Source organism: Palaemon carinicauda, chromosome 24 (assembly GCF_036898095.1).
Source record: "Palaemon carinicauda isolate YSFRI2023 chromosome 24, ASM3689809v2, whole genome shotgun sequence".
NCBI lineage: Eukaryota > Metazoa > Arthropoda > Malacostraca > Decapoda > Palaemonidae > Palaemon > Palaemon carinicauda.
Genome location: NC_090748.1, coordinates 7,669,976 through 7,684,386, shown reverse-complemented (window position 1 = coordinate 7,684,386; position 14,411 = coordinate 7,669,976). Strand labels below are relative to the sequence as shown.

The 14,411-nt window shown below is 42.8% G+C and overlaps 1 protein-coding gene and 1 long non-coding RNA gene across 5 annotated transcripts in view; one reads left to right on the top strand and one right to left on the bottom strand.

Moving 5' to 3' along the window:
* LOC137617804 (uncharacterized) overlaps window positions 1-14,411 on the top strand; it is a 156,441-nt gene that overhangs the window by 112,908 nt on the left and 29,122 nt on the right. The window lies entirely within an intron of this gene.
* Window positions 1-14,411, bottom strand: part of LOC137618062 (arf-GAP with dual PH domain-containing protein 1-like) — a 95,572-nt gene that overhangs the window by 65,860 nt on the left and 15,301 nt on the right. For all 4 annotated transcript variants that reach the window (XR_011039716.1, XM_068348030.1, XM_068348031.1 and 1 more), the window contains exon 3: window positions 1,899-2,012. Coding sequence is in view for 3 of the 4 variants with exons in the window: in XM_068348030.1 (XP_068204131.1) it covers window positions 1,899-2,012 (114 nt within the window). In the remaining variant the exon portion in view is untranslated. The remainder of the gene's footprint in view (window positions 1-1,898; window positions 2,013-14,411) is intronic.

Below are 14,411 nucleotides of genomic sequence, written 5' to 3'. Positions count from 1 at the left end.
TCAACTCTTAAATCTAAAAATCAAAATTCTAGACCTTTAAGCGTGGACATGACCTGCCCTGTTTATTAGCATGTCCACATACTTCAATCTCTACTTTGGTATGACATTCAACTTCTCTCAATTTATCACAATCCCTAGATCATGACAAAAGGCAAGAAGCTGACCTCAATCTTATAACAACGGCCTCATAGAGTAGACCAGGATCAGCCAAACATCAAAATACATCAACAGATGTATCCTGTTCAAGTGGGCCCGAGCTGCCGTCAGAGCGAACACCTGGGGAGGAGTACACAGTCTAAAACACAATCTTGAGCTGATACACCGTACCGTTAAGGAAAACGTAAGGGTACTTCCTAGAAGACTGATCAATGGGAACTGAGAAATAAGCATCCTTTAGCTATTGAAAGCCTAAAGTCTCTTTCTCTGATGGAACTCAGTAAAAGCCACACTGTTTCCATCCTGAACTTTGTTTGTTGAACAAACTGGTTCAGAGGAGAGTGGTTGATGTCTGGTGTCCAGCCCTAAGTTGGCTTCTCTACCAGGAAGAGTCCACTGTACAAGCTGGAAGACATTTTGAATGACTTTGTGTATTCTTTTTCAACATTCATTTCACCTCTGCCAGCAAACACAAGAATCTTGGTGATGCTGGAGGATTGCTCATGAACACTATTGGTTTGTGAGATGTTGGGAGGGAGGCAATGTTCCATAAAAGGTAACAAGTACCCCTCCTAAAGTACACTCACTATCCAAGACTCGGTCCCGTGTCTTTTCTAGGTTGCCCAATAGCTCGACAGGCATCCCCTTACTTGTGGCAGCAGGAGAGGGGGAATATCCATATCAGCATTGTCTTCTTTCTTCTGCTTTCCTTTCTGACCTGACCAAATTGGGCACCTCAAAAGGGCTGTGCATGCACAGAATCACTCCGAGTAAAAAAAGCTGCAGGTGGTTTTGGTCGTGGTTTAGAGTAGGTTGTAGCAGAATTATTTACACCCCACTCCCCTAGAGGGTATGGCCACACATAAGGTTTGGCCATAGACTAACTCAAAGAGCCACGGCCATTGAAAGAGAATTCATGATGGATTAGATTCCTGCAAAACAGTTCACTTTTTCAACCCTGCCTACATGCAAGTCCTCTGAAGGAGAGATGAGGCCACCAGCACCATAATGTTTCATAGCATCAGAGCTACCTCTGGACAAAATCATTTTGAGAATTGGGAACTTAAGCCTCCCTCCTCTACCAAAACAAGTTAGCCCTCTGGCTCACAGGGACAGCATTGATAGAAACAATAGTGAAATGCACAGGGGTGATGAACACAGGGGTGAGTAGCATTGAGAAAATTGGTTCACAGGTTGCAGGGAGCAGGGCTATATGCACAGGTTTTAATGACCCCAGAGCTTCTCACATACAAGTTTATGTTTCGGCACCACAACCGCATATACTCTTCATACAAAGGATGAAAAGCACAGGACTCTCAGGAAGTTTCATAGAAATATTTCATACTGTATTATTAAGATAAAATAAGAGGAATGCATAAGTTGAACTCAGTACAGTAAATCTTGATCATTGTTGTTGGTTTCCATCCAGAAACATCCTGTCTTCACTTGCCTTTTGTTACATTGCAGGTGGGTGGCAGTGTTGTGGTCCCATAAGTGGGGGGGGGGGGGGGAGGGACAGTAGAGAGAAACTTTATTATTGTTTATTCAGAGCCCATCAAGTTGGCCCTTAAAGTTAATAGCCTTTTTCACTCCAAAGGTAAGATTCATGGAAATATGAAATCAAACATCAAATCCCATCTGTAAAATCTGTACTATGTAACTTCTACTATTTTCATAGTACTGTAACTGTATATGTATAAGAATTTAAAGACAGGCCAAAGTAACCATGAATGTATACTCACGGGGGATCACCAGACCGAGGTATTCTGTAGCAAGATGGAACGTGCTGTTCATATTTCTGTTTTGCTAGTACATTACCCATCATCTCCATCATTTCAACTTGTTTATCTTCCCATCTGGAATATATTACAAAGAAAACTATCAGTAGTGAAATATTTTGACTGCAAACATTGCCTGAACCACACAAAATAAACAAAGGTAAATTAAACCTTACAGGTGATTACACCAGAAAAATACACGAAATGAAGAAATATATGAAACCAGGTGTTAGAGTAATGTCTAGCTAGAGTAATATGCAGTCTTAAAACTATGCTTGATTTTAATATAAGGGCAATATATTTTGTAAAAATAATACCTGTTCATAATTTAAAAGAAATAAGAATTTCTCAAATCTACACTACCATGCAACAATTAATTCAAAGAAAAAAAAAACTGATGCTGAAGAATCTTAAAAACCGATACCAAACACATTGAAAAAGAAATTGTCATTGAAATGATGGTACTGTACATATACTCTATCCCTCATATTTCTCTCACCAATAGCTCCTACAGCGGATAGAGAAATGGTTAAGCGTAGATAGAGGCAACTAACCTAAGCTAGATTACCAAAAATTGTAGCCCATCTATGCCCACCCTATGCAAATACACAGAATTCAAAGACACTGGAACTATTTATAATTCAAGTGCATTATAAACAAAATTCAAAATGATACAATTGTATGAAACAGAACACTTGAGAATCTGATTATTGATTTGCACTAGGTCCTCTCATATTTGCACTTTCCCCATTTACAGAGGGTACAGACAGTTAATGACTCACACACACAACTGTGCTCTTATGGCAAGTACGAAAATATGAGGGAATACAAGAGGGATTGCAGAGTACTGTAACCTTCAATGAAAATCAACAAAATTTTCCAAAAATCATAATTTTCACATCTTACCTTATTTTTTTCACTGAAAAATATGACTAAAAGTGAATCAGCCCAGTACAGTATTTGCAAAATGGGATTTCACACTGATCTACAATAATAAATTCTAAAGACATAAACAAAATACAGTATTGCTAAGAAAGTACAGTACCATACATATATTACTCTATACAGATGTAAACAAACACACTACTTTACCAACTTTGACTCACATTCTATGTTTTAAATTCAGTAGTTTAGTACGAATAAATTTTAAATAGAGTACGTACAGTATTACACAATAAAACTATGAATAATGTTATCATTCTAGTATCTTATTCTAAACACATTTCAAGTTAAAACAGTAATTATTTCCAATCAAATAAAATACAACAAATAGAATAAATAAATATGAAGGACTGTATAGTATACAACCAAATAAAGTACAGCAACTAATCATTGGAAATCTAGTTTCTAACTCTAAACCCAATTCAGTTTAAAGTGATATCAGCAATCACATACAATACAACAAATACAATTTTGGAGAACGGAGAAGACACTTTCCATAAGATAGTGGTTTTTGAATCATGGCTTCAGCATTTCAATCAATAAAGAAAAGAAAAAAAAAAAGGATTTCATTGATAGATACCTTCCAAATAATCCTATTTCAATGAGAGCTATGCAGTAAAATACAGCATTTTCAATCATCAATTCTTCATAAAAACAATTGAGACAAATATGGAATCATGTAAATCAAGTCTTATGACTCATGAACTTACAAGAATTATGCACTTCTGTTAAGAGTCAAAGATAAGGTGGTAATGAATAGCTGTGATTAGGAACTTTTTTGCAAGATTAATTTGCTTATCTGTATTTGAAATGGGTAGCAAATATAATTGCACGATAAAATGGCATGTCATTTCAAACTTTTGGAACCCTATTTATTTGCTTCACACAATCAGAAAGTTTACCTTTTTTTTATAGTTAATTTTGTACACTCATTCTAATCATTGGTTTTCCAAAGATGAATGTAATGATTACTAATGAAAGCTGTGATAATTTCATATGAGAGAGAGAGAGAGAGAGAGAGAGAGAGAGAGAGAGAGAGAGAGAGAGAGAGAGAGAGAGAGAGAGAGAGAGAGAGAGAGAGAGAGAGAGAGAGAGAGAGAAATATGTTTATATGAACCGATAAACATGATATTTTAATTATAAAATAAAATTTTGAATATACTTACCCGGTGAATATATAATAGCTGCAACTCTGTTGCTCGACAGACACATACATAAAAAACTCGCCAGCGATCGCTATGCAGGTTGCGGGTGTGCCCACCAGCGCCAACTGTCGGCCAGATACCACTCTCGATGTAAACAAAACCTTCAATTTCTTCTCATCCCACTGCGTCTCTATTGGGGAGGAAGGGAGGGTCGTTTAATTTATATATTCACCGGGTAAGTATATTCAAAAATTTATTTTATAATTAAAATATCATTTTTAAATATTTAACTTAGCCGGTGAATATATAATAGCTGATTCACACCCAAGGAGGTGGGTAGAGACCAGAGTTAAATATGTTTACATCGTATAAGCTAAGAGTTTTTTAATTTTGACAGTTATCAATATAACAAAACCAAAATAAATAGGTACCTGGTAAGGAAGTCGACTTAGACGATTACTCTGCCTTGTAAGTACGTCTTCCTTACGGAGCCCAGCGATCCTCTTAGGATGCTGACAGACTCCCAGGAGCTGAAGTATCAAGGGCTGCAACCCATACAACAGGACCTCATCAAACCCCTAATCTGGGCGCTCTCAAGAAATGACTTTGACCACCCGCCAAATCAACCAGGATGCGAAAGGCTTCTTAGCCTTCCGGACAACCCATAAAAACAACATAAAAACATTTCAAGAGACAGATTAAAAGGATATGGAATTAGGGAATTGTAGTGGTTGAGCCCTCACCCACTACTGCACTCGCTGCTACGAATGGTCCCAGTGTGTAGCAGTTCTCGTAAAGAGTCTGGACATCTTTCAAGTAAAATGACGCGAACACTGACTTGCTTCTCCAATAGGTTGCGTCCATTATACTTTGCAGAGATCTATTTTGCTTAAAGGCCACGGAAGTTGCTACAGCTCTAACCTCGTGCGTCTTAACCTTAAGCAAAGATCGGTCTTCCTCACTCAAGTGTGAATGAGCTTCTCGTATTAACAATCTGATAAAATATGACAAAGCATTCTTTGACATAGGCAAGGATGGTTTCTTAACCGAACACCATAACGCTTCAGATTGGCCTCGTAAAGGTTTAGTACGAGTTAAGTAGAACTTAAGAGCTCTAACAGGGCATAATACTCTTTCTAGTTCATTGCCTACGATCTCCGATAAGCTAGGAATATCGAAAGATTTAGGCCAAGGACGAGAAGGTAGCTCATTTTTGGCTAGGAAACCAAGCTGCAGAGAACAAGTAGCTTTTTCTGACGAAAACCCGATGTTCTTGCTGAAGGCATGAAGCTCACCGACTCTTTTAGCCGAGGCTAAGCATACCAGGAAAAGAGTCTTAAGAGTGAGATCTTTCAGGGAGGCTGAATGTAAAGGCTCAAACCTGTCTGACATGAGGAATCTTAGGACCACGTCTAAATTCCACCCAGGTGTAGCCAAACGACGTTCCTTAGAGGTCTCAAAAGACTTAAGGAGGTCTTGCAGATCTTTATTGTTGGAAAGATCTAAGCCTCTATGCTGGAAGACCGAGGGCAACATGCTTCTGTAGCCCTTGATAGTAGGAGCTGAAAGGGATCGTACTTTTCTCAGGTATAAGAGAAAATCAGCTATTTGGGCTACAGAGGTACTGGACGAGGATACGGAAACTGACTTGCACCAGTCTCGGAAGACTTCCCACTTCGATTGGTAAACTCTAATGGTAGACGCTCTCCTTGCTCTAGCAATTGCACTGGCTGCCTCCTTCGAAAAGCCTCTAGCTCTCGAGAGTCTTTCGATAGTCTGAAGGCAGTCAGACGAAGAGCGTGGAGGCTTTGGTGTACCTTCTTTACGTGTGGCTGACGTAGAAGGTCTACTCTTAGAGGAAGACTTCTGGGAACGTCTACCAGCCATCGAAGTACCTCGGTGAACCATTCTCTCGCGGGCCAGAGGGGAGCAACTAACGTCAACCTTGTCCCTTCGTGAGAGGCGAATTTCTGCAGTACCTTGTTGACAATCTTGAATGGTGGGAATGCGTAAAGATCTAGATGTGACCAATCTAGGAGGAAGGCATCTATATGTATTGCTGCTGGGTCTGGGACTGGAGAGCAATAGATTGGAAGCCTCTTGGTCAGCAAGGTTGCAAAGAGATCTATGGTGGGTTGACCCCAAGTTGCCCAAAGTCTCTTGCACACATCCTTGTGGAGGGTCCATTCGGTTGGAATTACTTGACCTTTCCGACTGAGACAATCCGCTAGGACGTTCAAGTCGCCCTGGATGAACCTCGTTACTAGGGAGATGCCTCGATCTTTTGACCAGATGAGCAGGTCCCTTGCGATCTCGTACAGAGTCAATGAGTGGGTACCTCCCTGTTTGGAAATGTACGCTAAGGCCGTGGTGTTGTCCGAGTTGACCTCCACCACCTTGCCTCGAAGGAGATTCTCGAAGCTTATCAAGGCCAGATGAACCGCCAAAAGCTCCTTGCTGTTGATATGCATGCTCCTCTGACTCGAGTTCCACAGACCTGAGCATTCCCGACCGTCCAGCGTCGCGCCCCAGCCCAAGTCCGATGCGTCCAAGAAGAGAACGTGGTTGGGTTTCTGAACTGCCAGGGGAAGACCCTCTCGTAGGCTGATATTGTCCTTCCACCAAGTCAGACAAGACTTTATCTTTTCGGAAATCGGGATCGAGACCGCCTCTAGCGTCTTGTCCTTTTTCCAGTGAAAAGCCACATGGAATTGAAGAGGTCGGAGGTGTAGCCTTCCTAGCGAGACAAATTGCTCCAGGGATGACAGCGTACCTACCAGACTCATCCAAAGCCTGACTGAGCAGCGTTCTTTCTTCAACATCTTCTGGATGGAGAGCAGGGCTTGATCTATTCTGGGGGCCGACGGAAAAGCCCGAAAAACTTGACTGTGAATCTCCATCCCTAAATACAGAATAGTTTAGGATGGGACCAGCTGTGACTTTTCCAAGTTGACTAGGAGTCCCAATTCCTTGGTCAGATCTAGAGTTCAATTGAGATCCTTCAGACAGCGATGACTGGAAGAGGCTCTGAGAAGCCAGTCGTCCAAATAAAGGGAGGCTCGGATGTCCGATAAATGGAGGAATTTTGCCACATTCCTCATAAGCCTCGTAAACACGAGAGGAGCTGTGCTTAGGCCAAAGCACAGGGCCCGAAACTGGTACACCACATCATCGAAGACGAATCTCAGAAAAGGTTGGGAGTCTGAGTGAATGGGGATGTGGAAGTAGGCATCCCTTAGGTCTAGAGAGACCATCCAGTCTTCCTTTCTGACCGCTGCTAGGACTGACTTTGTGGTCTCCATGGTAAACTTCGTCTTTGTGACAAAGACATTCAGAGCACTGACGTCTAGCACCGGTCTCCAACCTCCTGTCTTCTTTGATACTAGGAAGAGACGGTTGTAAAACCCCGGTGATTGAAGGTCCGAGACTTTGACCACCGCTCCCTTCTCTAGCAAAAGAGACACTTCCAGTTTCAGGGCTTGTCTCTTTTCTTCCTCTCGGTACCTGGGAGAGAGATCGATGGGGGACGTCGCTAGAGGAGGTCTGCGTACAAAAGGGATTTTGTACCCCTCTCTGAGCAACCTCACAGATTGTTGATCTGTGCCTCTCTTCTCCCAGGCTTGCCAGAAGTTCTTGAGTCTGGCACCTACTGCTGTCTGAAGTTGCGGGCAGTCAGACTCTGCCCTTAGAGGACTTGGATCCTTTCCTCTTCCCTCTCTTCCCTTCGGCACGAGCACCTCCCTGCTGGAGGCTCTGCCACGAAAGGGCGGGATAAACCTGGACGCTGGAGTGTCTATCCTAGGTCTAGCAGACAAGGCAGGCAAAGGGGGAGCTTTGCGAGCCGAGGACGCAACTAGATCGTGGGTGTCCTTCTGCACTAAAGACAAGGCAATTTCCTTAACCAAGACTTCAGGAAACAAGCACTTAGACAAGGGCGCAAAGAGTAACTCAGATCTTTGGCATGGCGTCACTCCTGCTGACAGAAAAGAGCACAGAGACTCTCGTTTCTTCAGGACTCCGGACGTGAATGAAGCGGCAAGCTCGTTGGACCCATCACTGACGGCCTTGTCCATGCAGGACATAATGAGTAAGGAAACATCCCTATCGGCAGATGAGATTTTCCTACTCAGGGCCCCCAAACACCAGTCCAGGAAGTTAAAGACTTCAAACGCCCTAAATATGCCTTTAAGAAGGTGGTCCAGGTCCGAGGGTGACCAACAAATCTTCGAGCGTCTCATGGCAAGGCGGCGGGGAGAGTCTACAAGACTTGAGAAGTCGCCCTGGGCAGAGGCAGGAACTCCCAAGCCGAGAACTTCTCCCGTGGCATACCAGACGCTCGATCTAGACGAGAGTTTAGATGGGGGGAAGGCAAAAGCCGTCTCCCCTAAACTCCTCTTGGTCTCTAACCAATCGCCTAACAGCCGTAAAGCTCTCTTGGATGAGCGAGAGAGAACGAGTTTAGTAAAGGCAGGCATGGTAGCAGGAACGCCTAAGACAAACTCTGACGGCGGCGAACGAGGAGCCACAGAAATAAAGTGATCAGGGAACAACTCTTTAAAAACAGCCATGACTTTTCTAAAGTCCAAGGATGGTTGAACTGCTTTAGGCTCATCTAGTTCTGAAGGCTGATCCTCAGGCTGTGGTTCAGCAACGTCCTCATCTGACAGTTCCTCATCCGATAACTGATGAGAAAACGGCAAAGGTGTAGGCAACGTTTGACTCGCAGAGTCTGGTCGCACTGGTGCATACGTGACGGAGCCGGACGCAGCGTCCTGGAACTGCTGAACAGTCTGGGAACTGTCAACAACAACAGGTGCGCGAGGACGCACAGCGTCCACCCGAGACTGTTTAGACCGTCTGGGTTGTGCAGTCAACACCATACCGGGTTGCGGAGGTTGACGCACCGCGTCAAAACAAGTCAACTCTGATGGTTGATGAACGTCCTGAACGTCACCAATCACATCAGTGTGTTGCCTAACATCAACGTGCGGCTGGAAATCCACACTGGGTCGCATCGGTGGAGGTACCACACCAACTGGTTGACGCGAGAAAGCTACATCCACGTCAACAGGATGCACAACCGAACGCTTGGATGGCTGATGGCCAGTAGGTTCAACGGAAACCTTCTCAGCGTTGTAGTCCTCCATCAAGGACGCAAGCTTAGACTGCATGTCTTGCAGCAACACCCATTTAGGGTCTACGGAAGCAGGTGCGGTAACAGACGGGGTTAGCGAATGAGACGGCACAACTTTGCCTCTCTTAGGCGGCGAGCAGTCATCAGATGACGGCAACGGGTCCGAACTGTCCCAGTGGCTACATCCGGGACGTTGGACTTGTCCTGAAGGGACCGACTTACGCTTTAAAGGTCTAGAGACCTTGGTCCAAGGTTTCTTACGTGAAACACCTTCGGACGACGAGGTAAAAATGGGCTCTCTCGTCTTACTTTGGTAGGGGCGATCTTGACGAGATCCGCCTGATACCAAAGAGGGAACGTCTGTTCGCTGATCAAGGCCTCTCGAACCCATAAGTCGTACGACATTGCTTCTCCCCTGGGCTTGGGAGCTTGCAAGAGGTCCCGGACTAGGTGGACGACAGGCACGAACAGACGAACCCTCGGTCGCAACACTGTTCACAACACTTTGCGTAACACTAGGCACTTCGACACTATCCTTCGTGGCACTTTGGCACTTGAGTTCCTTTACGTCCGCCATGAGTTGATTTCGGTCACTTGCTAAAGCCTCAACTCTCTCCCCCAAGGCATGAATAGCACGCATCATGTCTGCCATAGACGGTTCCTGAGTGCTAGGAGGGGGGTTAGGAACAACCACTACAGGGGAAGGAATAGGTTCAGGGGCATGTGGAGAGGAAAAATCTACCGACCTAGAGGAACTTCTCCTTACCCTATCTCTCTCTAGTCTGCGTGTATATTTATCAAATTCGATAAAATCGAATTCCGAAAGGCCCACGCATTCCTCACACCGATCTTCCAATTGACAGGTTTTACCCCGACAATTGGAACAAACAGTGTGAGGGTCGAGAGAAGCCTTTGGAAGACGCCTATGACAGTCCCTAGCATTACACTTTCGAAACTTGAGAAGGGTCAGCCATTTTGAATTAGTCAAGGGAAAATTCCAAAAAACGATCTAAGTCATCAACAATTAATCCGATTCAAAAAAGAGTTCAAGGTTTTATTTGAAGAAAAAACACCTGTACTGCGAAAGCTCAAACCAAATTAAAGTACTTCACCAAATATGATGGGAAAAACTCCAGGTTCAACAGCGATTAAAGTACGTCTTGTCGACACGTCGACAGAGAAGAAATTGAAGGTTTTGTTTACATCGAGAGTGGTATCTGGCCGACAGTTGGCGCTGGTGGGCACACCCGCAACCTGCATAGCGATCGCTGGCGAGTTTTTTATGTATGTGTCTGTCGAGCAACAGAGTTGCAGCTATTATATATTCACCGGCTAAGTTAAATATTTAAAATTAGTTTTTCTTCCAGTAAAAGGACTAGTAAAAATAAAATAATAAAATAAGTAATACAGTAATACTGTAAGGAATTAAGTTATTTTATTTTTACCCCCACAAATTAAACTTACAATATCTGTATCTGAGTATTTAAAACAGATAATTCCTGCAAAATATCAAACTTACATTACAGGTCATGAAGATTAAAGCTTGGCTATATCTTTATATTAAATCATCAAAACTAGAGATAATACAATTTCTATCCTAAAATAAACTGCAGTATTTCAATACTTACTGAACTTCATCGCTCCTCCTTCTCTGGAAGGAATATATTCAACTGCCTATCTGAATAGAAAAATTAAGTACAGTACTTCCCTACTAAGTATGCCGTAATACAGTACTACATATCACTTTTCCTAAGGCTCTCCTCCCTTTACAAGGGTAGTATCAACCTGGCTAAACTTATGGCTCCTTTTAGTCTAGTTAGCCATTCTTTTCCAGAAGGCATCAAACACCGAAACTACAGGTTGGGCAGGAGTGTGAGATTTTATGAATATTGGTTAAGTATTGTAAAAAGAAACTGTTTTAAGAATTCTATTTATTACAATTAGTACTACCGAACATTCATAGCATTGATTCCCACAATGTCCGGAAGATGGGTAGTGGCAAACAATAAAGACAGTCACAGATATCCACTCTGAGAGAAAGAGAATGTTTCAAAAATCCTAAATTTTCATAGTAATTTATATTTTTCCTAACTATACAAATCTGAGCTCTTTATAAGGAATATGATTTCATAGACAGTAAAGTGTGGGTTAAGATAGAGAATGAAGTAAGTGGTTTACAGTGAGAGTGGGAGTGAGACAGGGATGTGTAATGTCACCATGGTTGTTCAATTTGTTTGCTGATGAAGCTGTAAGAGAGGCAAATGCTTGAGTGCTTGGTCAAGGATTGAAACTGACAGATGAGAGTGATCATGAGTGTGAGGTGTATCGGTTGTTGTTTGCGGATGATATTTTATTTGTTGACTCGAAGGAAGAACTGTGTCATAAGTTTAGAAGGGTGTGTAAGAGAAGGAAGTTAAGATTTAATGCAGGTAAGAGTAAAGTTATCAGATGCATGAGAAAGGAGGCTGGTGCTATATTGAATGTTATGTTAAATAAAGAGTTATTTGAGGAAGAAGATCAGTTTAAGTAGTTGGGTTCTGTTGTGGCAGCAAATGGTGGAGTAGAAGCAGAGGTATGTCAGTGTGTGAATAAAGAATGTAAAGTGATGGGGGCTGGTAAAGGGAGTAGTAAAGAATATAGGGTTAGGGATGAGTGTAAAAAGAGTTCTGTATGAGAAAGTGATTGCACCAACTATGATGTATGGATCAGAGTTGTGGGGAATGAAAATCATAAAGAGACAGAAATTGAATGCATTCGAGAAGAAGTGTGTGAGGAATATGGCTGGTGTATCTCGATTGGATGGGGTTGGGAACTAAGTAGTGAAGTTGAAAATGGGTACGGGTGTGAGAAATGAATTAGTAGCTAGAGTGGATATGAATGTGTTGGGGTGGTTTGGCTATGTAGAAAGGATGGAAAATGGTCATCTGCTTTAGAAGGTGATGAATGCAAGAAGTGATGGGATAAGTGGAAGATGTCCAAAGCTTGGATTGATGGATAGAGAGAAGATAACCCCAGGTGACAGGAGAATAGATGTTAGAGAGGCAAAAGAGTGTGCTAGAAATAGGGAGCAATTGTGACGCAGTTCCGATAGACCCTGCTGCTACTTCAGGTGATCGCTGAAGTAGCAGCAGAAGGGGAGTCAGCATATGAAGCTTCAGTTGTGGTGGAAAACGGGGGAGGACAGGCTGTGGCACCCTAGCAGGACCAGTCAAACTCGGCTGAGTCCCTCGTTGGGCAAAGAGATGAGAAGAAAAAACCCCTTAGTTTTTTTTTTTTTTTTACTAACTCCCAAAATTGGGGGAAGTGCCATGGCAGATAGATAGATGATTTCAGTAGTTACTGTTAGCTGGTGGATAAGGTCCCTGCCCCCACCCCACTAAGCAGCCACTTTGCAGTTGAAGCAAGAAGTGTAACTTCTTGGTGCCTTCCTGTTTGCTTACATAAGAGTGTTCAAGTACAAAGAAACAGTCTTGTTATTACTTTTAGAGTATCTAGCAGATCTAGGCAATGGATGTGGACCCTCTTCTCAGTCAAGCTCTACCTTCCAAACAGTACTATAAATGGTTATCCAGGGTTGCTCCCCATTCTTCTGTAGACATGTCTGTAAATTTATATAGTCTGGTACTGTGGACTCAAGGCTAGTCCCAGAGAGAAGTTCTCAATTGGTTCACTAGTTTATAATCTGATCCAACGGGTCAATGGTTGGTGCGGTCCCATCATTACTTTGATTTTGATGAAACTTATGTTTTAATTCTCAATCCGACATGAGACAAAAACTTCTCCAGGGATAACATCAACCTTAGGTGACTTGACTACTTGTGGGCTACTGCTGGCAGTGTTTCTCTTAAATCCTTAACAAACTTGAAGGAGTTTACTATCTTCTCTGATGGAGAACCCTAAAAAGGATTTGTGCAATCATTACCCTCACAGAAATGATAGTTGGAAAAAGCATAGGTTTGTTCCAGATTATCAGAATAACCAACTTAGGAAATTTAGAATACTGTAATTGATTTACTTTAAAGACCCCTTGAAGATAGTTTGCCAGGACTAGCAAGTTGTCAAGCTACAGAAGAACCTGGATTACTTATACTAGTAAATGTAGCCAACTGGAGCTATAATACGAGAGAATACTTGCAAGGCCATGCTGAGACCAAACTAAGGCTATTATGATAGTATTGTCGCTCATCAACACTACCAGGGGCCTCATGGAATGTTTGTAGGGCTAAAAATGTTGCTTGCATTTATAGGAGGTTGTTGAATAGATGCTTTTCTTTTTCTGACCGCACTCTTAAGATGACCAGGTCGCCCAGGTGTGAGCCCCAACCCTCCTTTGATGCATCTACGATCAGATGCATGTCTAGAGGTGGAAAGTTGAGTGGTACTCCCCTGGTGAGGTTTTCCTAATTTCGCCACCGGGCAAGATTGTCCCGAGCCTCCTGCTCTAATGGAATAGGAAAATGTTGGGTATCCCTATAGATTGATCAGTGATTCTTCAAACACCACTGTAGGAATCCATGATGAAGGCGTTCGTGAGGAACGAGCTTTTCCAGCAAGGAAAAGTGGCCGAAATGACTGCTAGCGCTGAGTTGGAAGAACTGTCATGGAAAAAAAATGGTCGCTCTATCACCTCGATCTTGCTGATGCAATCATCTGAAGTAAAAACACTTACTGGTGTTGTGTCTATCAACATGCCCAAGCAGTTCAACCTCTGCTTGGGTATGAGATTCATCTTCTCCCAATTTATTACTATCCCCAGATCGTGACAAAATGTGCAAAAGTCAATCTCTATCCTGAAGCACTTGTCTCATGGAGGAGGACAGGATCAGCTAATCATTAAGCTACATAAACAAATGTATCCCTTGCAAAGGGGCCCAAGCTGCTACCAAGAAAAACACCCGATTGAGCACCTAGGGAGCAGTACAGTCTTCTGAAAGGACTGATGAATAGGTACTTAGAAAAATGCATCCTTTAGATCCACTGAAAGCATGAAGTCCCATACCTCTTCCATCCTGAATTTTGTTTGATAAACAAACATGTTCAGTAGAGATAGGTCAATGACTGATCTCTAGGCCCCAGTTGACTTCTCCAAGAAGAATTGACTGTCTCTAACAGGTTGACCAACTTGTTTTGAGAATTAGGACACCCATTTATCCTTCCTCTTAAAAATCCAGTTGGACCACTGGTTCACTAATTGCTGTGCCAAGTGGGTCCTGTCTTCCCACCAAACAGCACAGGACTCTTGCACTTTTCCAAAAA